The 27,348-nt window shown below is 44.0% G+C and overlaps 1 protein-coding gene across 1 annotated transcript in view; it reads right to left on the bottom strand.

The window, feature by feature from the left end:
* Positions 1 to 1,928: 1,928 nt before the first annotated feature.
* Positions 1,929 to 27,348, bottom strand: part of GPD1 (glycerol-3-phosphate dehydrogenase 1) — an 82,066-nt gene continuing 56,646 nt past the window's right edge. The window contains exons 6-8 of the mRNA XM_082248467.1: positions 23,794 to 24,027; positions 9,905 to 10,011; positions 1,929 to 2,097 (exon numbers count right to left, since the gene is read on the bottom strand). Coding sequence (XP_082104593.1) covers positions 2,001 to 2,097; positions 9,905 to 10,011; positions 23,794 to 24,027 — 438 coding nt within the window. The 3' untranslated portion in view covers positions 1,929 to 2,000. The remainder of the gene's footprint in view (positions 2,098 to 9,904; positions 10,012 to 23,793; positions 24,028 to 27,348) is intronic.

The raw sequence follows: 27,348 nt of genomic DNA on the forward strand, positions 1-27,348 counted from the left end.
TTGCGTTTACTAACTAAGGGAAAGATTTTTGTCATTTTTGTTGTTTTTTTTTTAATGGGGTAATGGCGGCGATCTGCGATTTTTTTTTTTGCGGTACTGCGACATTGTGGCGGACAGATTGGACCCTTGACTGACATTTTTGGGGTACCAGTAACATTACTACAGTAATCAGTGCTATACATATGCACTGTTACTGTAAAAAATGACACTGGGAGGGAAGGGGTTAACTTTATTGGAGAGGGAGGGGTTAAGTGTGTCCCTAGGGGCATGTTTCTAACTGTCATTGGATGTGGCTAGTGGTGTAATAGCACAGATCAACGGTCCTACATAGCAGGATCGAGTGATCTGTGTTTTTACACAGGGGAGAATGACAGGCGGCTTTGTTTACACTAGCCACCTGCCTTTCTCCCTCTCTGCCCCACGATCGCGAGTGACCGGTGGACATCGGGTCCGCCGGTCACACGCGCCGGCTTCGTCGGGTACGAGCGGGGGCAGGAGCGCGACTCCGGCGGTGCACGCTCGCCCCCTATTCGCTCCCAGGCTAGTGACGTACCGGCACGTGGCACGTCACTTTGCCTGGGAGGGGCTGACCGCTGCCGTATATAGTCGGGCGGCGGTCGGCAAGTGGTTAAATATCAAAACATTGAAGGAAAATTTTCAGGACTTAAAAAACGAAATTTGTCAAGCCACTGATGGTATCATTGAAGGCTCCAATGAGCGATCTTGCTGAATTTCTGTAGTAACGCTTGAACGAAAGTCTACCCCGTATGGCCAGCTTTACATATACTAAATATTCCGTGCAGCCTCTCGGTGATCTCTAGAGCTGCAGTTGAAGCCCCCTATACTCGGGAAGCTGACCACCACTGTGATGTCTGGTGCATGTCCTCACTTTGCTCAGTACTGCAAAAGATAATTATCCTGAACGCTAATAAATCAATGAAAAACGAGAACATGAAAAGAATTGTACACAGGAGGTTTTATTTACAAGTGTGCATTTTAATCAAACATCTTTCTATTCATGCACAGTGAACATCTTGGATGGGTTTTCAGGACATTAAGACAATACATTAAGCAGGAACAATGCACTGGGTGTCATTTATAAAACCCGAGGCAAATGAAAAGGACAATGAAGCTTTTCATAGCAGCTTACCATAGAAAATGACAGCTGGAATCTGATTATTATGGGTCATGCGTCCACTTCCTCTGCACCGGTACGTTTTATAAATGAGCCCAGCAGAGTTTTAATATTACAGAAGAAATCGGCAAATGGCTGAATTTTATACCTGACTGCAGACCATGGTATTCCAGTACAAACGGAAGAACTAGAATGTTAAAAAAGGGTGGCCTGCATTTCCATCTCATGCTTTTAAGGGCCATACACACTATAAGATTTTCTGAAGACTTTTTCCTTCAGACTTACCTTTTCTATGTAGTGCAAGGGCCTGCCAGATTGCATACAAATGGAAAGTGTTTAGGTTTGACCTCATATTATATGGTTTTGGTAAGTCTGAAGGAAAAAGTCTTCAGAAAATCTTATAGTGTGTATGGCCCATTTGTTGTTATTTTCCCCCATCTTCCTACAGAGCATCCTATGCTAATAGGATGATAGAGTTTTATTGAGGTTTTCATATCTGGTGAATTGGAATGACCAGAAACTAAATGAGAACCATGGATGATAATATCATTTTATTTAAAAACAAGGTAAAAAAATTCCCTTGAGGAAAATACATTAAAATATTCAAATCACCCCCAGAAACAGTTCAACCCGGCAACCTCTGGGTATGAGCACCGAATACAACTAATCTCTATCAATCCAGCCAATGGGATCATTACAGTCACAAAGTATATTCTCGTTTCTCCACGTCTGCATATGGCGCATAGCTACACCCACAGACACTTGTATCCAAACATACGTCCAAAAACTTGAGTTTCTTTTTTTTTTTTTTTGCTGAAAGGCGCAGGAGGTGAAGAGGATGAAGGTCAGAGTTCACTGGACCGGCTTACATGTGCTCGGGGTGATTCTGGAGGCATGTGATGAACTCTGTTACAGGTTTTCCTTCATAGCAGATCTGATATACAGCAGTGAAGAGAGGAAATCTGCAAAAGACAAAGACCGAGAATTGTTAACATGGCCATGGGGCCTGGTCAGTAATACCGGATATTCAAGCCTGAGGACCAGACAGACCAGACAGGTTGAAAATGGTAATTGTACCTTCAAAAATCATTAGCTGTTGAGACAGTCAGCGATAGAAAGCAACCTTTAAAGTATAATCTCTTAAAGCATAACTCCACTTTTGTTGAGAAAAAAACATTTCCCTCTGGGTGATCTCTGTACATTACAAGGATTTTAACAACCTTTGTTGCAGATTCCTACCTTTTATTATTCTGAAGAAATCCCTGTGTGTCCCTGTGGGGAAATAAATCTAATGGGAGTGGTTTTATAATTATCAACCAGCTGCAGCACCTGCAGGGCTCTAATGAGGAAATCTGCGGGGCCTGCATCCCTTTAGACGTCTTCCTATTGGGAGTATCTCACCAAAAATGACATTTTAGTTGCAGGGGATGCCATAAATCTGACTTGGCAGAAGGCAGACTTCTGGGAAAATCGGTGAGCCAATCACACAAGCAGGAAATGATGTTTCTGGGGTGTGGTCAGTACACAGTCTGTGTACAGAACACCTCCAGGTAGCCATATTGCATAGCATTTTCAGAAAATTACAGCAGCTGCAGATTGAAAAGGAAAGGTCATTTTTAATAACGTTCAGTTACAATCTGACTTGCTTCCCATATTGTTTTTTCTTTATTTGCTATTTTTTTCCCCGTGAAAGTGGAGTTACCCTTTAAGCTGGCCATACACAGCTGAATCAGATCTTGGCTATAGCCTTGAAATCACCGACTCTCTCTGCAGAAGTCTTTAAAGTGTTACTAAACCCAGGAGCCTCCATTTACTATACCTGCTCCTCCACAGTACACGGAAATGCAATCATTTTAGTAAATATAAACTGCTAAATACTTTTTCTCATCAGCAGTATATAGCAGTCTTGTGACACTTATCAGTGTCTGGTTAAAGCTTGTAGGAGGAGTTTTCATTCTCCTCTGACTGTCCCATGAGGCTGCAGGACCCTGACCCTCTGTCTGGACAGTGATTATTGGCCCTGTGCTGATCACATGCACTCTCCCAAGAAAAAAAAAACTCTTTAGCAATACACACCAAACTGAGAATGTGCAGAGTGCCCCCAAGTCTCTGTTCTATCAGCAGATGGATTGGGGACTGTGGGAGAAGGTAAGGATCAGAGAAGACAGGATCAAACAGCATTTTTACACAATGCAGAGGATTAACCTCTTAGGTTTCACAGTGAGTATGACAAGCCTAGTTTACCGCTTATACAAACAAATTTTTCTGTTTTGGGTTTAGTAACACTTTAAATCACAATTGCACCTTTGCATGCCTAAAGGGGAAGTCTACCCTAACACTAAAATCCCTGCATCTACAGACATCCACGATCTAACACTAACCTATCTAGCCCTGTAAAGAATAAATCACTATACATACTTTTTTTAAGCTGATCCAACCTGATCCCACGCTGAGCTGTCAGAGGCTTCGCTCTGGAGGTGGGTGCAAAGGACACGGCGGACAACAGAAGCCCCATTCTAAGTCTATGGGTGACGTCACTTCCCATTCATTTCACAGCCGTTGTTGGCTGTTTCCTCTACAGAGCTTCCGCCGCTGTAGACCGGATCAGATCGGCTTAAAAAAAGGTATGTATACTGATTTCTTCTTTACAGGGCTAGGTAGGTTAGTGTTAGATCGCAGTGCTGTATCTTGGCCTAGGCCAACAAGGCCCAGGCCTAGGGCGGCACTTTGCAGGGGGCAGCAAAAAAGTGGGCACTGATAAGCTTCACTGATGGGGCTGCATTGATATGCTGCACTAATGGGGCTGCACTGATGGCCACTGATGAGACTGCAATGACTGCCACTGATGGGGCTGCACTGATAAGGCAGCACTGATGGGCACTGATATGATGCACTAATAGGCTGCACTGGTGGCCACTGACGGGGCTGTACTGGTGGCCACTGATGGGCAGTAATGAGGCTGAACTTATGAAAACTGATGAGGCTGCACTGATAAACTGGTTGTAGTCTGTGGTTTATAGATAACAGGGCGGGTCATAAACATGAATGGGTGTGGCCTTTACAGGAAGGGGTGGGTCATATTTAAATTAGGGGGTGCCCAAGTTCAGTCAGGCCTAGGGCAGCACAAAACCTAAATACACCACTGTTAGATCGTGGATGCCGGTAGATGCAGGGATTTTAGTGTTAGGATGGACTTACACATTAATGAAAAGCTGACTGCTACTCAACAATATAACCCACCCAAATGTCACAGAATTTGGGACCCCTGGTTCTGTCCCATTCTAGTTCTACTGCTCCTTCGATTGAGAAATTGAAGGCTCCAGGTGGAAAAAGTTGGCTGGACAGTGACTGCAGTCACCATTCAGGTATTCTGACAGTTGCGTATGCCGGCTATAGGAATCCAATGTCCAGCTGGAAAGATTCCTCCATCCTTATCGTAGATGCGGGAATCAATGGACTTGTGTCATTAAGTCTGCTAGGCTGAATGAGAGAATCTTTTAGGTGTATAATCAACTTTAGACTTCAAGCAAGTAAATCCTGATGGAAAATCCCATTAAACGTGGCTGTTCCAGAACTCTATGCTTCCCAGCTGTTCAAAGCAGTGGCGGCTGGTGCTCCATGGACTGGGGGGGGGGGGGCGGCAGACCGACCGCACCATAACCCCCCCCCCGGACCACACCAGGCCGCACACCATAGAGGGAGAAGACTGGATGCAGCAGCAGGCAGCGGCGGCAGCTTCGGCTTCTTCCCTATCTTCTGCGTCTCCTCCCTCCTCCATGCCCAATGGCATGGCTTCTCCTTTCGGCCAATCGGGAAACGGGTCTCAAAACCCGCTTCCTAAATGGCCAGGAGGAGGATCCGTGTGACAATAGCGAATTTTCATTTGCTATTGTCACACAACTGGGTGGGCTTGGGGTGCACTGCTCTGCGCCCCGAGCCCACCCTTTTTTTTAGCCTGTGAGAGCCTCTGGCTCTAATCACATGGCAAAAAAAAAAAAAGCCCCCTTGAACTCCATGCGGCTGGCGCCCCGCATGTAGATTAGGGGGCCGGACATATGGATAGGGGGGACGGCACCCCTGCGCCCCATATGACCAGCCGCCACTGGTTCAAAGTCACCCATGTGACCAGGGCAGGGGTACTGCTCTGAGCGCTGCAAGGAATGAATCATGACACATCCTTAGATATTCTATTTGGATTTATCAGGTTAATAAATCTGCATTAGTAAGGAGACATCCAATGACAGGAACAGTCTACTGTGCAGAACTAGAATAATACACTGATAGAATCCCAGCAGCAAATTAACACCCACTGAAACCTTAGGAATTGTCTGTGGAAGACATGAATCCTGCTACCCGCTGTCACCAAATTTAGTACCAGCCGGCACAGTTCTCCACATCCCCGAGAGGAAAACAAGAGCCTGCTGTGCCAGGTATTGATGTGGTAGCCGAAGGGAAGATGGTGACCAACAGCTGCCGCTTTTACTCTTCATTGTGTGTGTGCGCTATTTCCAAAAGTCTGCACATTCAACACTTCTTAATAATACGTAGATGTACTTAAAAGAAACAGACTTCCAATAAAAGGTACACATATAATAAGGCAGTCTAAAGGGCAACAATCAAGTGAAAGCTGCATTAACCCATAGCATCCAGATTTGTGTTTACCATTAAATCAATTAGGAGGTCATTTATGATTAACAATACGTAACAATACTTCATAATTACCACTTGCCGTCAGTAGATGGCAAGTGTAAGGCTGCTGTTCTCTTGTTATCTTGAATCTAGTTTACTGCTATGCTGTGAATATTCTCTTCTGTGACTAGATCTAAACAGCAGAATATCACATTGGGCAGACAGCTGACTGACTCAGTGAAGGGACTTCTCTGCCATGAACAGGGATCACTTCCATATTCCGTTTAACCACTTTACCACCGGAGCATTTTGCTGCCTTACGTCTGGGCCACTTTTTGCGATTCGGCGCTGTACGACTTTAACTGACAATTGCGCGGTCGTGCGATGCCGCACCCAAACGAAATTTACGTCCTTTTTTTCCCCACAAACAGAGCTTTCTTTTGGTGGTATTTGATCACCTATGCGATTTTTACTTTTTGCGCTATAAACAAAAATATCGTTTATTTTGAAAAAATAACAATATTTTTAACATTTTTTTATATGAAATTCCCCCCCAAAAAAATGTAAAAACCAATTTTTTTTTTTAAATTTTTGGCCAATTTGTTTTCTGCTACCCATGTTTGGTAAAAAAAAATCACAATAAGCGTATTTTGATTGGATTGCGCAAAAGTTATTGCGTTTACTAACTAAGGGAAAGATTTCTGTCATTTTTGGTGTTTTTTTTTTTAACGCGTAATGGCGGCGATCTGCGATTTTTTTTGCGGGACTGCGACATTGCGGCGGACAGATCGGACCGTTGACTGACATTTTTGACACTTTTGGGGGTACCAGTGACATTACTGCAGTAATCAGTGCTATATATATGCACTGTTACTGTAAAAATGACACTGGCAGGGAAGGGGTTAATTTTATTGGAGAGGGAGGGGTTAATGTATGCCTGGTGCTTACTGACGTGTGTTGGCGGAGGTGACTGTGTGACACAAGGACAGATCCAGGGTTCAGCTATGCTAAACCCTGCAATCTGACCCTGCCTGTCACTTAGGAGATCCGCCCGCTTGTGTTTACACAAGCAGGCGGATCTCCACACTAGATCCCTGACGATCGGGGAAGAGCGGCGGCGATCGCCGCTGCTCCTTCCCTGGCCAGACTCCCGCTGTGACTGAATACAGCGGGAGCGAGCCTCCGGCGGCGCGCGCGCGCCGCCGAGAAAGGGGAGTGTCTGACGACGTAGTACTACGTCGTCAGACGATAACGAGCCACTCTGCCGCAGTAATATTACTGCAGGCAGACATAAAGTGGTTAAAGTGAAAAATATTAGAAAGCCCAGAATGGTGTGCACCTGTCATAGAAGCTCCCTGTATTAAATCTTTCATCCCGGTTCACACATATGTGATGCGGGAACCCTGCAAATCCACTGCGGCTTCCCGCATCACATTCAACTCGCAGGCGGTTCACACTGCCAAATGCGAATCGCTGGGGGTGTCAATACAAAGTTAACGACACCCCCAGATCAGTTTGCATATCGCAGTCCGAACTGCCAGTTCGGACATGAATCAGATTGCATAGGTGTGAACACCTATGCGATCCAATTCTGATGCGGACCCAAAAAAGGGTCCTGTGCGAGTTGTGTCCGAATCCGATGCGAATTCAGCCATGCAATCCGTATGGCTGAATTTGCATCGCACAGAGATTGCATGTGATTTGCAGAGCAGTGCGCTCCAAATCACATGCAATGTCTGTCATCGCATATATGTGAACCGGAACTTACTTGTAACAATTATATAACATCAATAGCTTGTAAATGAAAAATAAATAAATAAATGTAAGCAAAAGTTGTTAAAGTGGAGTTCCACCCTATTTTTATACTTACCTCCATCTTCTCGCTCCGGGTCACCTGAAAAAGAAATGGATAATCGCATATTTTTTTTTTTTTTTACTTACCTCGTAGCGAAGAAAATATACTTACCTTACTTCCTTCTTCCTCCTTCCTCGGCCGCGGCCCGTCGTCACTTCCTGGCTCTGCAATGATTCCTGGGAGCTGGACGTCATAGCTCCCAGGAATCATTGCGCCTGCACCGGCCCCGACGTCAGTTCCGGGTCGCGCGCGTCATCCCCTTCTAAACAGCTTCTGGGCATGCCCAGAAGCTGTGGAGGGGTGACGCGCGCGACCCGGAAGTGACGTCGGGGCCGGCGCAGAGCATCGTGGGACCAAAGAAGGCGGAAGAAGACGCCGAAGAGGACGCGCTGGCTTCAAGCTGCCCACATCTGAGATGGCAGCGCTGGACAAGACGTTTGCAAGGTAAGTATTTCGTCTTGCAGGTAAGTGCAACCCGGGACAGATCAGAGGCTAGCCATTGTGGAATGCACTAGCCCTGACTGTCCCGGGGGTATTAAAAAAAAAAAAAAAAAAATCCAGGGTGGAACTCCGCTTTAATGTGGCTGGAATTTCAGATGATTCCTGATGAGCCGTCTGACATTAGAGCAATAGGTGGCCCCGTCAGCAACACTGGGCTCGGTAATTTTTTACTGTTGGCCAGTTAGATGCAGTAACTGACAGCCTCGGGTGTCGGAACACAATGGTCAGCAGGAGAGATTTCTTCATTCACACTGTTTAGTGTGGATGGAGGAATCAATTCGATTTTTATCCTTTACCACTTGAAGACCAGGCTTTTTCCGGTCATCATTTCTGGACATGACATGACATCACTTCCGGGTATTGGCGGCGCCAAATTCAAAAAACTTACAGCATTCAAAACAGCTAAACTTGGCGTTTCGAATGCTTTTAAGTGCAGAGGAGAGGTTTGGGGTCTTTTAGACCCCCAGATTCCTCCACCACAGTACCTGTAGACATTAAAGAACTCCCCTCCTCATTGTTTAAGCAGCGCGGTTCAATTGGCTGCTCAAAGTCAGCCAATCAGGAGAAAGAGGGGGCGGGGCCAGGTTGCGGCTCTGTGTCTGAATGGACACAGGGAACTGTGACTTGACTCGTGTGGCTCCCATAGTAAGCTGCTTGCTGTGGGGGCACTTAACAGGAGGGAGGGGCCAGGAACACAGAAGAGGGACCTGAGAAGAGAAGGATCGGGGCCACTCTGTGCAAAACCAACTGTACAGAGGAGGTAAGTATAACATGTTTGTTATTTTTATAGGGAAAAAACAAGACATTTCCAATCACTTTAAAATAACAACCATATTATAATTACCTGCTCTGTGCAGTTGGTTTTGCACAGAGTGGCCCGGATCCTCCTCTTCTGTGCTCCTGGCCCCTCCCTCCTGTTAAGTGCCCCCACAGCAAGCAGCTTGCTATGGGGGCACCTGAGCTGAGCTGCAGCTCTGTGTATCCATTCAGCCACGGGGCTGCTGTTTGGCCCCACCCCGTCTCCTGATTGGCTAACTGAGTTTGATTGACAGCAGCAAGAGCCAATGGTGCCGCTGCTGTGTCTCGGTCAATCAGGAGGGAGAGTCCCTGGACAGTCAAGGCACATGTGGACATCGCTGGATAGAGAGGGGGCTGAGGTAAGTATTAGGGGGGGGGGCTGCTGCACATGGTAGGCTTATTATCTTAATGCATAGAATGTATTAAGATAAAAAACCTTCTGACTTTACAACCCCTTTAAGCCCAAGAAACACTGGTGAGCAATGCGAGGAGGGGGGTCTGAAAGCGTTCCAACGGCTCATGTTTTATAAGAAAGCCGGGTGCCAAAAAACATACCGGGGTTATGGCTGATATCTTCAGCCATAATCCTGGTAAACCACTTCAAAGCTGCAACATATAGATACTTATTGGGGTCTTGAAGTGGTTTTAACCAATCCTCAAATTACTTTTGCTGAAAGATCCAGGTGAAAAATGATTGGGCCAAACAGTGACTGCGTCCAATCACATGCAGTCACTTTTTGGGTATTCTGGCAGTCTCGGGTGTCGGGATATAATAGGTAGTAGCCTTCATCTTCGCTGTTTAGCGTAAATGGCTTGGATTTGAATTCTCTCTCTCAGTCCACGGGCGAATCTACAAAGTATATGCTATTTATTTCACTAGGAAATTACAGGTCTGCTTTAACTGGACAGGAAAAAAGAAGTAAAGAAAGTGAATTCTCAGTAAACAAAGTCAGGATTAATCTCCTCCATTCCAGCAGGATACTCACTTCTGCACCATGTTCTTGCTCTTGAGGATGTGATTGAGCTCCGCTGAGGTTTGTGGTCCCTGCAGTTTCTGTCCATTCAGCATCTCATTCTCTAGCTGCTCTATGGACTGCAATACAAATGTCATTAGTTAGTGACTGAGCGGTACACAGAGTACAACATCTGACACAAGGCGAAATATTTCAATTTAATGAAGAGGAAAAAAAAAGGCAAAATGCTGAATCTGCTTTAAAAAGACGACAAATTGCCATTCCTCCTCTATCCTGTTTTTCATACATTAAAGTAGAACTATAGGCAAAACTTTTCTTTTCATTTTGGATGGAGTAAGGGAGGGTTATAACCCCGGTCAGATTTGTGTCCCATTGCGGAGATTTCCCTTCACTTCCTGTCCCATATCCAAACAGGAAGTGAGAGGAAATCCCTGCAAATTAACCACTTAAGGGCTGAGCCCATTTCTGACAAATGTTGTTCACAAGTTAAAATCAGTATTTTTTGCTAGAAAACTACTTAGAACCCCCAAACATTATATATATTTTTTTTAATCAAAGATTCTGGAGAGTAAAATGGCGGTCATTGCAATACTTTTTGTCACGCTGTATTTGCGCAGCAGTCTTTCAAACGCCATTTTGTTGGAAAAATTACATTTCACTGCATTTAAAAAAAAAACGAATCAGTAAAGTTAGCCCATTTCTATTTGTATATTGTGAAAGATGAAGTCACGCCGAGTAAATAGATACCCAACATGTTACGGTTTAAAATTGCACACACCCGTGGAATGGTGACAAACTATGGTCAATAAAAATCTCCATAGGTGACGCTTTAAAAATTTTTAACGGTTACCAGTTTAGAGTTACTCTTTTTTTAAATTATTGCTCACGCTCTGGCAATCGCGACGATATCTCACATGTGTGGTTTGAACAGCGAATTTAATTTGCGGGCGCGACTTCCGTATACGTTTTCTTTCGTGCACAAGCTCATGGCAACGGGGGCAGTTAAAACATTTTATTTTTTTTTCTATTCATTTTATCTTTTTTTAAATTTTAGCACAGGTTTTAAAAAATAAAAAATTTTGATCACTTTTATTGTTGTCACAAGCAATGTAAACATCCCGTGTGACAGTAATATGCAGTGACAGGTACTCTTTATGGAGGGATCGAGGGTCTAAAAGATCCTAGACCCCTCCACTACATGTATTCAAAATGCTGAAAACTGCATTTTTGAATACTGTCACTTTTTAAATTCGGCGCCTTTAGCAGCCGAGTAACCCGGACGTGACATCATGGACGCCACCTCCGGGTTATGTCATCGGAGACCCGCTTGATGCCGCATCCAGCTTTGATTGGGACTCCAATCAGCCGGTGGACGCGCCGACTGGTTGCTTGGGTCTCCCGGTGGGACGGGAGACCTGGCAGAGCTGCGGAGGACGGTGGGAGGGGGGGTAACCATCCCACTCGCTGGGGTAACCATCAAGCAGCTCCCGAGCCGCATCGGTCATTACCGCCTGAAAGCCGACCGCCGGCTCTAATAAATGGTACTGGGATGATGCCTCTAGCTGCAGGTATCACCCAGGTACAACCACTTATTGCAGCCGACATAGAGCTACGTCGATTTGCGGTAAGTGGTTAAAGCGGAGTTCCACTCATTTGTGTGTTCATTAAAAGTCAGTACATACAAAAAGTCTGCTGACTTTTAATAAACACACACTCACCTGTCTCATGATCCAGTGACGCAGCCTTGCTTCTCTCTCTCTCCACGGCGCCGGCATTGCAAGTGTGGGCACCCGGCTGTGACAGCTTGCAGCTTCACAGCTGGGTGCGCACTGCACGTGCACAAGCCACGCAGCGCCTGCCCAATGGTCGGGCAATCTTCTGGGACCTGTGACGTGCAAGGAAGGAGGGGGAGAGGAAGCGGGAGCGGGTACCTGTCAAAACTATGTACCTGTTCCCCCCACCCCCAAAAATGACATGCCAAATGTGGCATATTTGGGGGAGAGGAGTGCTTAAAGCGGAACTTCCTCTATTGGGTGGGGCTCCACTTTAAGGAGATTTCTTGGGGACCCCCAGGTCACCAGAACTAGTGTCCCCGTTGGAAGATTTCCCCTCTATTACCTTACTGGGGACAACTCAAACTTTGGGATTTTCTTTTAATTTAAGTTTTAATGATAATGGTAAACAGGCCTAATAGAGAGGATAGATCTCCCTAATGGGGGCACAGAGAGCAATAAAAACTGGCAGGTGTTCTAATCCCTCCCCACTCTATACAAAACTAAAAAGAAAGAAAGTTTTGCCTTTAGGTATACATTCATTTACACAGAATGGTTGTTTCTATCTTTGGATCTCTCGGTTGAGCACTAATATCCAAAATGAGTATGTGTATTATTTATCGTGTCTGGGGGGAAGAACTGACACTCTATGCTGCCCCAACAGCCAAACAGATTTCCTCTTCCAGTCTCCCAGTACAGAATGGGAGAAGGACAGCAATACTCCAATGGACACCTCAGGCCAGCATTTCTCAACCTTTTGAACATGGAAGAATCCTTGAAATAACTTTCCAGCCCCCAGGGAGGGAACCCCTGCTGATATTTACTCCATCTACAGCTCATGGTACATCAGTGGTATGGTTAATGGGAAGAATGCTTCTTATATTTGTGGTCATTGTGAACAATCCCCCCTCCCTCCTACAGATAGCTAAAAATAACAAAGCTCTCAGTGGGAAGTTATCTAAGAGGCAGATATTGCTCATTGCTTAAAGTAGAACTAAAGGCAAAACTTTTTGTTTTTTTTGGATAGAGCAAACAGGAAGTGAGAGGAAATTCCTGCAAATTAAGGGAAATCTTTGGGGACCCCCAGGTTACCAGAACTAGTGTCTCCATTGGAAGCTTTCCCCTCTATTACTTTTACTAAGGACAACCCAAAATGTGGGATTTTCTTTTACTTTTACTTTCAATGATACAGACAGTAATGGTAAAAGAAAAAAAAAGTTTTACCTTAACTACCTCAATACTGGGCACTTAAACCCCCTTTTAGCTTGTAGCGCTGTTGCATTTTGAATGACAATTGCGCGGTCATGCAACACTGTACCTAAACCAAATTTGTGTCATTTTTTCCCCACAAATAGAGCTTTCTTTTGGTGGTATTTGATCACCGCCAGGTTTTTTCTTTTTTGGAGCACAAATAAAAAAAGACGGAAAAGTTTGAAAAAAAAAAAAGTTTTTTTGTTTAGGTTATAAAATTTTGTAAATAGATAAGTTTTTTCCTGCACTGATGAGGACTGATGACACCGCACTGACAGGCACTGATGAGGAGACACAGATGGGGTGGCACTGATATGCAGCACTGATGGGCACTGATATGTGGCAATTATAGATAGCACTGATATGCAGCATTGGTGGGCACCGATAGGCAGCGCTGATGGGCACTGATAGGCAGCACTGATGGGCACTGATCGGCGGCACTGATGGGCACTGATAGATGGCACTGATGGGCGGCACAGAACGGCACTGATGGGCGGCACTGATGGGCACTGATAGGCAGCACTGGTGGGCAATAATGGGCACTGGTGGGCGGCACTGATAGATGGCAATAATGGGCACTGGTGGGCAGCACTGATAGATGGCATTGGTGGGCAGCACTGATAGGGAGGGCACCGCTGGCAGGCTCTCTGAGCCCTGTTTGCCATCCCTGGTGGCCATGATGGTGGGCATCCCTGGTGGTCATGGGTGGGCGTCCCTGGTGGCTCTAGTGGCACCCCCCCTCCCAGGGCTGCATTGGTAATCAATGTTCTGATTAGCAGCACAGACCCCCCCTGTGATCAGTGAGTAATAAGAAATACTCACTGATCCCCCCCCGGCTGCAGTATCGATCCTCTCTTCTTCTCCTCACTGACAGGATCTGTCAGGAGGAGAAGAGATCGAAGCCGCTACAACGGCTGTGTTTACGTTACATGACAGCTGTGATTGGACACAGCTGTCTTGTGATCAGGAGGGCCAATCACAGGGCCCTCCTGCCGTATCTTGTTGCGCTGTGTCCGAGGGACACAGGCACATCGAGATTGCGCCGCTGCGCGTGCCCGCGGCGGCGCGATCTCGCTCCTTCTGAAGGACGTTCCAGAATGTCCGATCAGAAGGACGAGACTCCCACCTGGCCGTATATATACAGTGACCGGTGGTTAAGGCTCCTTTCACACGGGGCGGACTGTATTTGGTCCACTCCGGCACTTTTTTTTTTTTAACGGACATGGATGACACTTGTGTCATCCGGTCCGTTTGTCCGCATATCATCCCATCCGTTTGCGGATGATATACGGACATAATGCATGTCTATGGGATTGTGGATGTCAGGGAATGACACCGCTGACATCCGATTTTGCGTCCTTTCCGTTTTTTAAACGGAAGAAAAATAGGGTTCTGTTCCGTTCCAAAAAAAGGAACAGAACTGAAAGGACACAAATTGGATGTCAGCGGATGGTCATCCGCTGACATCTGCAATCCCATTGACTTACATTATGTCCGTATATCACCCGCAAACTGATGGGATGATATACGGACATACAGGGAGTGCCTGTGTGAAAGAAGCCTTAGTTATATTATAACCTTTTTGTTTTTTTGCACATGGTTAAAAAATAATTTTAGGCCTGGAGATTACATAAAACCCCTAAATATTCTATATTTTCTGAAAGCAGACACCCTTTTATTTCACTTGATATTACTGCAAAGGTCTAGGAAATGCAACATTTCAGTAAAAAACACACTAAAGTGAATTTTAGGGCAAACAAACCCAATAACATACCCAAAGTTGTAGTAAAAAAAAATATGAGGTTGCACTGAGTAAAAAGATACCCAACATGTCAAACCTGATGCAGCACCCTTCTAGACAGGTGCTAGGTAAAATAATCTATTTTCTGCTGCTTATCAGGAGAGCCTGATCTATTAGTTCTGCCTGTCACATGTTTCCAGGTGTGATTCACTGGGTCTGAGGGAATGTCCCCACTGCAGCCAATGAGGGAGCTCATTGGACAGTGGAGGAAACCCAGCCAGTGGCACACTCTGTTTTATGTCAGTTCCAGTAGGAGGGCATTCCTGTATTGCATCCTGGGATTGGACATAAATAGGAGGGGGCATGTGACAGGGTGTCTTTTGGTGGGAGAAAAGTCCCAGGAGGAGCTAGACAGCTGTTTCTCCTCCTGCAGAGGAAGGTGGTCCAGGCGGTCGGCCTAGGGACCCGGGGTTCAGCTGTGCTGCAGAGGATCCAGTGTGCTGACCAGTGGAGCTGCCTAGGGGTCTGCCTAAGAGAGGGGACCATTCCAGAGAAGTCAGGGGATCAAGGAGCCAGCTCACTCAGAGTGTTCCAGTAAAGGGGGTGCCGTGCAGTGAACCGTGAAGATTAGGAACCAAAGGGGGTGCAAGGAAGGGCCCTGGAAATTGTTCAGCAGTACAGTTCAGATTGCTTTAGAGTACAGACTACCTCAGAGAATTGCTTCAGTGCTGCGTCACAGAAGTGACAGACTGAAACTAGCGGCTTAGCGGTGACTAGCTCAATTTCAGTGTTACTCAGCGTTAACCAGCATTTATTCAAGTCGTCCCTGCTTATTGTGCATAGTTTGTTCAGTTGGAGTATCCAACTCATCCCTTCTCCTATCCAAGTTCCTAATAAAATATAAAAACCAAAGAAACAGGACTGGTCCTTGTCTGAGGTAAAAATCCCTTGGAAACATGTTCTACCGTTGCTAATGGTAACCCAGGGGAACCCGTCACCAGCAGCTCCCTTGAGAGTATTATTATTATTATGCAGGATTTATATAGCACCAACAGTTTGCGCAGCGCTTTACAATGTGGGGGAAGACAATACCGTTACAATACAATTCAATCCAGGAGGAATGGGAGGGCCCTGCTCGTTAGAGCTTACAATCTAGAAGGGAGGGTAGTAGTGCTACACTTAAATTTGGTGCACCCGTGAAATGGCGACAAACTTCAGTACCCTATACTTTCTATAGGTGATGCTTCAAAAGCCCCCTATAGGCCATTAGTTTAGTGTTACAGAGGAGGTGTTGTGTTAGAATTTTTGCTTCACTCCGGCGTGGGCAACAATATGTAACATGTGTATCGCAATCAACCTTTTTTAATACGTAGGCGCCCCCAAAGCATGTGTTTACGTTCGTACGTGTGTATGTGTGGGGATGAGGGGCTGCAGAAAAATGTTTTATGGGGGGGGGGGGGGGGGGGAGGGAATTTTATGTGCTTGGATGTAACTTTATTTTTTGGCAAATATTTTTCTGCTTTACCTTTTGTTTTTTTCATCACATTGGGGACAAAAAGTCCCTTATGTGATTATTTTTAGGTGACAGGTTCTCTTTAATGAGACCCTACATGTCTCCTCTGGGCTTCACTGAATGTATTGCAATGCAGATCACATTGCGATATATCCTCTCCCGGCTATGCTAGCTGGGACAATGAGAGCCTGACCTGGAAGTGGCATCATACATGTCAGTGTCCAGGTAACAGCAAGATGGGGAGGAGAGCGAATGTGGCCCGCAGATAGACATATGGACCTGGCAGCAAAAGGGTTAAGGAACCCGAGGGCTCCACGGACCCCTCGTAGAGAAAGGATGCCCCAGACACTCATTCTGAGACACTCCCTCTCTGAGGACTTGATAACTGAGGTTTCACAGGTCCACTAAAGTGTAAATCAGCCTTTTTCAACCAGGGTGCCCATGCACCCTGGGGTATCTTGAGGTTTCTTCAGGGGTGCCTTGACAAAATACCTAAAAATTGATCACACATTGTATACCAGCCAGGAGGTGGATCAAGCCTGCCTTTTAGTTACACAAAGCCACGGGTTACGACTTTCTAGACACTGCCATCCTAACACCAATGATGGCATCAGATAATAAGGAGGATGTCTGTTGCCTCCACAGCATCCTTCTTTGACCCTCCTCTGCCCCTTCTCTCGGCACTGGGGTGACATTAGTTGATGGAGAGAAATTGAGGGAGAGAGAAACATTGGCATACTAGGCAGTACCAGTGTATTTGATTTGGAAATCACCTCTAACATTGAGTGTCCTACATGTAGATTTTGCTGCAATATGTAAAACTATTTAGAATTTCGTGCCTTGAGACTGTCCATAATTTAAAAGGGTCCCTTGACTGCAAAAAGGTTGATTAACACTGATAAACCCCCCAAGGAGAAATGTAATATATTGCAGCTTACTAGTCCTTAGATAAGGTGGCTGCATTTGTTTTCCTTTTTTCATGTTTTTTCCCTTTACTTTCACCTGGTGAACCTGTCAGTTTTCTATCCTAGAGTGACAATGACTACTCTTTGTACTGCATCGATGAAGGGTCGGGGTTTGTCACCCTAGGCTGCTCTTATAATTTGGACTACAAAACACCTCCCCTTGTATCATCTCCATCTCACAGAAGATAGCTGAGAACGCTGATAACATACTTTGAGTGTTCAGTTCTGTCCATAGGAAGTTAAAAGGCCACAGGACCACTAGTAGGATTCACAGGTACATTTCTGTACATGCAGAAAATGTACCTGAAAAATGAAAACGAATGCTGAAACCACATCTCAGCACTGGTGAGCTGCCATAAATTACATTTTTGTTCTTGGGTTTAGGTATGCTTTAACAAATGATACAAGCAATCTTTTTTGTGAGTATGTCAGGTAAAATATGTGCATTTATATTTGTAATCATGATTATATTTTTTAACAATGTACTGTATATGTCAAATAAATAAACCTTTTAATTAAATATTCTTACTAAATTTCTACGGTACCATTAAAATCCCCTTCCCCCGTGTCCCCCTTTTCCCTGCGTTCCCTTGGGCAATTGTTGCCTTTGTTATCTTATTGGGATGAAGGTACTTTATTAGCTATATTTTGCACTTCTCAACACAATCGTTCTCCTTTCTCTGTGAGTATGTAACTGTGTAAGATATCTACATACAGATGTACATTTCCATGGCTTTGTAACTTTAACTCCATAACTCTAGATAACAGTTAGCTCATTTTTTTAATAATTACCTAGAAAATTACTTAGAAAGCCCAAACATTATATATATATATATATATATTTAGCAGAGACCCTAGAGAATAAAATGGAGATTGTTGCAATATTTTTTATCACACCGTATTTGCGCAGCGGTCTTCCAAACGCAATTTTTTGGGAAAAAATTCATTTTTTGAATTCAAAAATAAGAAAACAGTAAAGTTAGCCCAATTTGTTTTCTATAATGTGATAGATAATGTTACACCGAGTAAATAGATACCCAACATGTCATGCTTCAAAATTACGCACACTCGTGCAAATGGCAACAAACATAGGTACTTAAAAATCCCCATAGGCGACAGTTTAAAAATTTCTACAGGTGACGGGTTTAGAGTTACAGAGGAGGTCTAGCACTCAAATTGTTGCTCTCGCTCTAACAATCGCAGCGATACCTCACATGTGTGGTTTAAACACCGTTTACATATGTGAGCGGGACTTGCCTATGTGTTCGTTTCTGCGCGCGAGCTAACGGGGACAGGACGCTTTAATTTTTTTTTCCTATTTATTTTATCTATCATTTTTTATTTTTACACATTTTTTTTTTTTTTAAATGTTTTGATCATTTTTATTACTATTACAAGGAATGTAAACATCCCTTGTAATAGAAATAAGCAGGACAGGTCCTCTTTATTGTGAGATCTGGGGTCAAAAAGACCTCAAACCTCACATCTACACAAAAAAAAAAAAAAAAAAATCATGATGAAAAAAAATTGTCTCTTTAAATGCGTTGCTAGGAGACGGCGTTTGATGTCGCTCCGGTCCTTCAAGACCATAGGGTTGAGTGGGGGCCATCATAGAGTTGAGCGCTGGCCGGATCGTTTTCCCCATTGCAGGTGGGTCCGGTAAGCGGGGAAAACGATCTGGAAGAGGTGAGCACCTCTCCCGCCACACCGTAAGGGTGATCCCGCGGCGAATCCGCCGCTGGGACCACCCTTATGTAAAAGAGGACAGCCCGCAGATTCAAAAAATATTGGGGTTATGGCAGCTATCTGCTGCCATAACCCCGGTATTTAATGTCAAAGTACTGACGTAAATTGGCGGTGGGCGGTCCGGAAGTGAATAATATTATAAATAATTTGTATTTAATAATTATTCATTCATTTTTAGTTTGGGGTCTTAAAAATTATAAATAATATTATTACCAAGAAATGTTGTATTAGTGCGGAGAGGGGTAGGAATTTAATTTTTATCATTTACACTTTCTTACAGCTTTTTTTTTTTTTTTTTTTGTGAATGTGGTTGTGTAAGGCTAGCCAAGCACATGTAGATTCTTCTTTTTCAGCCCACGGGCTGAATGAGAGAAAATTAATATATTCCTCCATTCATACTAACAAGCGTTAATTGAGGAATCTCCACTGCCAGCTATTGTGACAGCCACAACACCCCCCGCCATATGAATACTTAATCAGTGAGTGCATTTAGCTGGATGCAGTCACATTTACCCAGCAGTTTCCTACCTGGCTCAGTTAAATTAATAGGCAAGGTTTAAATTATTGCTTCCCTACTGCTTATACTGTACACAGTAGATGCTGCATACTGGATGTACAAAAAGAATCTGCATAAATACTTTTTTTTCATGATGTCACAGCTCTGGCTCCCATGTGTCATAATGAGCGGCTCGACAACAGGGATGAATTGTACAGAGCCATGACGTCCCTCACATTGCTTCTCCGTTGTTGGTATTTTATTCCAACCAGCTACAGCAGCCGCTAATTGACACAAAGAGGCCAGAGCTGTGTGATCACATGAACGTTCCAATATTTAAAAAAATAAATTCTATTTATGCTGGGATTGTTTACATACAGTATTGAGCATGTATACAAACAGGATGGAGGCTGTGTTTTAAACCTTTGGTGTTTTAGGCCCCTTTCACACAGGCGGACCTTTCAGATCCGCCTGTCCGTTTTTCAGGCGGATCTGAACGGATGCCTCATGTATCTCTATGGGGCATTGGATGTCAGCGGAGACATGTCCGCTGACATCCGATCCGTCAAATCTGGACGGATGGAAACCCTATTTTTCATTTGTCCAGCGGATCGGATGAGAACGGACAGACGGTCCATTCCCATTCGATTCCCCAATAGAGAACAGAGGGGACCTGACAGCTCCGTCTCCGCACACAGATCGGAGACAGAGCAGCTGCTGAGAAAGCAGGATTTATATGGACCAATGAGACCTGGGGGGATATCCATGACCGTCTTACACCAGGAAGACGTCATTTGTGACGAAACGCGTCGGGTCACGGCATGCTGCCGTCACCCACGTAATATGGAAGGATGGGGCGAACATTCCAGCCGGCCGGCTGCTTTGTTTTTAGCGCTTATACTCTGCTTTTATGTAAGTGTTTCTCCTTTATTTATAATAAATTGTGCAACGGTTTACACTATGAAGCCTCCTATGCTTTTGTTTTCTATGATGGTTACTCTATTTACCCACGGACTTTGAGGTTGGATAAGTGTTGCCATCCAGGTGACACATACGGCCTGTTTACCTCCGGTCGTGGACATCCCCCCAGGTCTCATTGGTCCATATAAGTCCTGCTGTTATTGGAAAACCCATTCGCCTGGTGATTAATAAGCCTCATTATACTCAGCTTCTGGTAAGCAGACCTACAGTTGGTGGCGGATTGATCGCTGGCAGTGGATGAATCACACAGCACCATTTATTAATATTCTGAACATTGGGTCACTTTTTTTTAATTGGGACTTTTTGGACTATTGCCATTTCATTTATTCATTTATTTATTTGATGTCATTGGTCAATTTTTGATCATCTTATTTCAGACCATTGTGTTTATTTATTTGCACGGATTTTGTTATCCACTTATTTCATTATTTTGCGCAGCTTGTTATATATAATATTTGTTGTTTGGTGACAATTCACTGGAAGCTGCTGCTTCTATTTTTTCACTAGCGTGGCTACACTTTGTGGATTTATTTGCTTAAACTTTCCCCTCTATATCTAGACAAGAGTCATGATTTCACAACAATCCAAAGAACGGCCTGCAGATGCCAGCTGACAGCATTACAGTGTGTATGTTGTAATAAATAAGCAACGTACAGCCAAAGCAAAGGACCATATTGCAAAATTCAAACCCAATACCAGAGGAGAGACTTATAGGTTTATTCTGTCTAATACTCCAGAGAGCACAGGACGTGTACACAGTGCAACAACCTAATACAGACAATCAGATGTTAAATCGGTTACAACAGACCTAGAGGTAAATCCTACATTTAGTTACATTCTTTTTTAAAACAGCACAAGGGGCAGTACCTACATTCAATGAGAAGTGCCCCTTGTGCTGGTGGCTGCTCTCTTAGTTGAAATCTTCTGTCCTAATACAAAACCCCCTCACCCCCCCCCCCCATATACCCTCAGCGGTAATCTCCCAGTGTTGCAGGGGTTAATACAAGCCACTGGTCCTGTCGCAGGCATTCATCACCACTATGTCCTTCATTTCACTCCCCTCCACTCCCCGTCTCCATGGATGTCACAAATTAAGAAGTGCTCTGCTACTCCTCTGCTAAGGTATAGAGGCCGCTTTAAGGGCTAACACAATCTTTTTTTAGGGTGTAACATGCAACATGGTGCAAACAGGACCCCCCCAACCCCCACTGCACCCCAGTCTAACACCTCATTCCCTGTCACTTTTATAGACGCTGTCACTTTTGAAATTTTCATAGGGAACATTAGTGAGATGATCACCACATTCATAGTCCATTTACACTTCCTCCAGCTCTATTACTGAAAGCCACCCACTGATCCTGGTTGCAATGCTTTGCAGCAGCCAAGGGTGTACACATGCGCAGCAGGAATTAGGCCCCTGTTGCTTTTGCATTGATCTGAAGATCTCTTCTTTTCTGCTGCTGGCACCACTCCGGAGACCGCTAGCCGGGATAAGAGGAGTGCAGTTGGTATCACTCTGCATGGGACAGGAGCAAGCACTATAGAGGAGGCATCGGCTTATGCAGCTCTTGCACCCTACTACAGCTCCAACTTTACAAGTAGTCCCTCTGCATTGCACTCTAATGCTCTGGAATGGCGGGTCAGCAAGCCCAGACCACGATATACCAGTCACCTGTCCGTGATCTACAGGTTGCTGACCCCCGCTGTAAACTTGCATGCCTTGCGGAACAGGAACTTTAGATTTGGATATTCCAACAAAGATAACAAGTTTATTGTTAATGAAAAGAGTAATATGCAAAGCACAGTAATCCATAACAACCAATCAGGAATGCTCTCATCGTGCTTACTATTCTAACATGCTATAATATGGGCAATTTACATTTGATTTGCCCTGTGACTTCCACCATCACTTTAGTTTTAGCATTGCTGTGTGACTTGGGTCACGGTAAAGAATAGTCTATAACATTACAAAAGTAAACCAAGTCTTACAGGTGGACCCTGTGGAAATAGTCTATATAACATTATTCTACTAAAAGAAAATAGCATTAAAACAATGCAGATACTGTAACAAATGAAAAGTGTTGAAGCACCTTGCAGGCTTTTAGATTCCATTACCATTGCCTAAATTGTGCCAAAAAAAAAACCTAAAAGCAGTATATATTTTGCATCAGAGAATATTAACCTTTTTTTTTTTTGCACCTTTTTTATTAATTACCTCTATACAGGCCCCAGGATTAAGTGACCCACCCTATGGGGCTTTCTTTTTATTTAGGATGATGGTAAAAGCAAAAAGAGCCATTTACTATAGTGACTGTAAGATTCATTTTACCGCTGGTGTAAAATAAATGGTAAACTCTGTATATAAATGTATTTCATTTTGTATATTTTCTCCACTGCAGCCAACGTCCTTGGCATTATACTTATGCTCTTCTGCCATGTACTCACATTCCTGAGACGCTGATAAGAAACCAGCCTGCCTATAATTGTAATCTTAATATGTTTTCTACCTAAGCATGGTTTTTAAAAAAAGCCTCAAATGACCAGAATAAACAGAAATATTATTGGGAATAATGCTGTGTGTATCTTTTTGTGTCTGTCCCCTACTGCGCTAATTCATTTGAAACCACTGATCAATATTAGTGTAGCAGTTGCCTATCTATAAAGTTTCCAAGATACTGGTTAAAGCGGAGTTCCGGCCTCGAAAACATTTTTTTCAATAAAAATACCCCCAGGACAGTTAGGGCTGGTACATTTCATAATGGATAGCCTCTGAACTGTCCCAGGTCGCACTTACCTTTTAGAAGAAATACTTACCTTGAAATTTCTTGTCCAGCGCTGCCATCTCAGGTGTGGGCAGCTGAAGTGAGGGCATCCTCTTCAGTGTCCTCTTCCGTGTCCTTTCAGTTCCGGTGCAGGCGCGTCATCCCTGCACAGCTTCAGAGAATGACGCGCCAGCACCGGAAGTGACGTGCGGGGCCGGTGCAGGCGCATTGACTCCTCCTGGGAATGATGACGTTCAGCTCCCAGGAGTCAACGCAAGCAGGAAGTGACAGCGCGGGCCGCGCCCGCAGAGGGAGGAAGTAGAAGGAAGGTGAGTATACTTTCTTCAAAAAAGTAAAGAAAAAAAATCGGGATTATCCATTTGTTTTTTAGGGGATTTAAAGCAAGCGGGTGGCCCAAAGTTGCTTCCGAGGCCGGAACTCTTTAATGAAAACTGAAAAACTAATTCTGTTGTCCAATTAGTTGCTGTGCCAGCGCTTATCAGTGGTTTAGTTACATGGCGAATAATTCTCCACAAAGTCTTTTTACATTTATGATAAAGGAGTTGGTCAACTTTTATTATGCAAACCTGTTCAGTTCTCCAGAAACATTTCACAATGTAGGACAACGATCCACGGCAAGATAATGGTGGAAGAATAATTCTATATATTCCTACCTTTCCAGTGCGTGCAAAGGCTTCACCAACTTTTCTGTTTCTGCCTCCATAACATGTTGTGATCAGATCAGCAACTCCGCAGCTCTCCAGGAAGGTGGCAGATGTTACCGGTGGGGCACAAAATAGTTTGGCAAAGGCGATCATTTCCATCAACCCGAGCCGGATAACAGCAGCCTTTGTGTTATCTCCAAACCCAAGACCATCGCAGAAACCAGCTCCCACTGCGACAATGTTCTGAAATGGAAGGACAGTATTTCAGTTACTTGTCATTTGGGTGGGTTGATGTCTTCTAGACCAATGTTTCTCAACCTTTTGCCAGACAAGGCACCCTTTAAAATTATGCACAATCTTAAGGCACCCTATTCTAAAATGTAAAAAAAATTAAACTTATAGTAGTACAAGCTCCACACAAGTAGGACACCCAACATTATAGGTGCTTTATGTTGGGTGTCTGACTGGTATTTTAGCAATTCTTTCTTTTTTTTTTCTTCCCCTTGCAGCTAACGTGACCCCCAATGCTAACAGAGAGGGGCGGGGGGGTTCAATCAAAGATGCTGTGCAAGTGCCCAATGTCCTTCTTTTCCACCAATGACATCAGCCTGCACAGCATTCAAGGTTGTAATGCTGCACTATGAAACCCGTAGCTTTGAGTAACAAAAAAGTAGCCTTGATCCATCCGCTGGCTTGTACGCAATTTTTGGGTAATTTGGGGCATTTTTTAGGCATTTTGCCAAGGCACCCCTGAAGACCCAAGAAAGCCAAGCACCCTGGTTGAAAAAGGCTGTTCTAGACACAGACTAATTGCTAAACTCCAGGCAGATATATAAAAGGCAGCTATAAAGAGAAAACCAGCACAATGAAACGTAGATTCTGGAGCAGGGTTTACGGAAGTTCCATATAAGCCAAAAAAAGTTACACCAATTTTGCGACAGCATGGTGGACCTCTTTCCCGGAATTCAGTAAATCTTGCTTTAGAATCTCTTTTTATTTTTTTATTTTCTTTTTCAAAAACAAAAGAATACAAAACAACATAAGCAGATAAGTTTTCTAGTAGAAAAGACTACAACACTGCATAGCAATGCGTCACTCAAACATTCAAACTTTGATTACAAATTTGTGTGATCACTAGAGTGCTTTATACCAATTGCAATCCTCAAAATGTGCATGGTAGTATTACACACAGGAGGAACATCTTTTTATAATTATCAAAAGAAAGGAAAGAAAAAAAAAAAGGGGGGGGGGGGAGTTGGATGCAAAACAGTAGATTCCAAGTTTAAAGAATAGGGGGAGGGGCCATATCACATCACGGCGACAGCACATCGAGACACAGCGGAAATACAAAGAGAGAGGTTTACACATCAATATTGGAAAATATACTGCATACATGCAAGCAACGGACCCCCTGTTGATTCACTGACAGTCCCATTCACTTTAATGGGACGGCTAGTAATGCGGCAGTGACTCAATAAGGTGAGGGACATAGCGGCAGCAGGTGAGTGGATGCCCGCTAACAGGCGCTGCCATGATGGATCTGAAATGACAGGTGCACTTTAAATGTAAGGACTCAATCTTGCTGGTAGTTAGCGTGAAATAGTGTGAATGCATCAATACAATGCATTTTATCTCAGCTTGCAGAGCTTGGATTCATTGAATGAGTTTACCAAAAATGTAAATATTGCAGAATATCTCTCTGTTAAAAAATATTGCAGAATATACAGCCTCATGCTACATAACTAAGCTCCATTTAATGCTGAATAAACTAAATATTAATGTATCTTAAATAAAAAAAAACTATCTTTAGATAGATTTTTACTCCAAAAGCACTTAAATAAAATAAATTCGATAAAAATAAAAAAAAAGAGATTTAAATAAATAAAATTAGTTTTAAATTTAAAAAAAAAAAATCTTTTATTTTTTTTAAATCATCGATTTTTATTCACCCTGTTCAGGATTAAAGCCATAAGAACACTGCAGTGGCCACAACGTATCACCAAGAAGGAGATGTGTTACACTGCGTGAGGCAAATGTTGGTCACACCAGTTACTGTTTTTTTCAGACAAAAACTGTACTAATTAAACGAAAATCAGACGTTGTGTTGATGTACGATAAAAATTTTATAGCCTGCACATTCAGTTTTTGTCATCCGAAAATTTGTAATCGGCTGTCGAAAGCACTATACTAACAACAATCCGAAAATCGGCAGATCGTTCGTCGGACAAAATTTTACTTCCGATTTTCGTATCGTGTGTACGGACCTTAAGGGTCCTTTCACACGGTCCGTCTCCATCGGTGGACTCCGTGCTGCTCAGCGGGGATCGATCCTCCGATTCCTGCTGAGTAGCCGGATGACAGCTCCGTCTCCGCTCACTGTGTGGAGACGGAGCTATCAGATCCCCGCTGTTCTCTATGGGGGAATCGGATGAGAACGGACCATCTGTCCGTTCTCATCTGATCTCATCTGATCCGCTGGACTGATGGAAAATAGGGTTTCCATCCGTCTGGATTTCACAGACAGGATCGGATCAGATAGCGGCGGGTGTCAGCGGACATGTCTCCGCTGACATCCCCTGCCCCATAGGGATGCATGGAGGATCCGATCAGGTCCGCCTAAAAAACTGACAGACGGATCTGATCGGATTGTTCGTGTGAAAGTGGCCTAACACAGATTTAGACAGATTTGTGAACAATATTTGAGAGAAATAGGCCATTTGTGTACATAGAAACAGTTTTAGATCTTTGAGTTCAGCTCATGAAAAATGGGGGCAAAAACAAAAAGTGTTGCGTTTATAATTTTGTTCAGTTTATATAGCATATTGTATAATCCAAACTTTCTTTTTTTTGTTTTTAATAAATCGCTGCATAGAGCATTACTGTCAATGTAATTTTTTTAGCCCATTGGGTCCCTTTGGTGAGATTTCCCTTTGGGCTCTTTCAGACAGGTGGTGATAAGGGCGGCTGAGCCTCAGTTTTATCCTTCCTTAACCCTGAACTATAATACAGGGCTGTACACATGCCTTGCCATTTTTAACCCTGCGAGCAGAGAATGACAAGTAGCTCTAGCTTGCCAAACTTGCCTATTAAGTTCAATGGGATCACACCGCAACCATGACCATTACAGAGTTAAATCAGGCAGTGAGGAGGCAATATAACACCTCCTCACTACCTGTCAAATGCTCTCTGAAAACTGTTCAGAACACAGATTGCTTTTCAGAGGGCACTGCAAGTCTGAAAGAGCCCTTTGTGTTTTGTCCTGGAAACACAACAGGATGTGAGAAAAAATAAAAGTCAGGAGAAATCCCCTCCCAGGGCCAGTTCACACTAGTGTCATGCCAGACAGATCACATGCAATGTCTGTACAATGCCAATTCAGCCATAGAGTTTGTATGGCTGAATTGGCATAGCATTTGGACCAAACTCATGCAGGACCCTTTTTTGTCCGCCCCCGAATCGGATCACATAGGTGTTCACACCCATGCGATCCGATTCTGCAAATCTGCGCTGCGTTTTGCAAACTGATTGTCCGGTGTTGTTAACTTAATCAGTTCGCATGAACAG

This window comes from Pelophylax lessonae (genome assembly GCF_965119305.1).
Source record: "Pelophylax lessonae genome assembly, chromosome: 2".
NCBI classification, from domain to species: domain Eukaryota; kingdom Metazoa; phylum Chordata; class Amphibia; order Anura; family Ranidae; genus Pelophylax; species Pelophylax lessonae.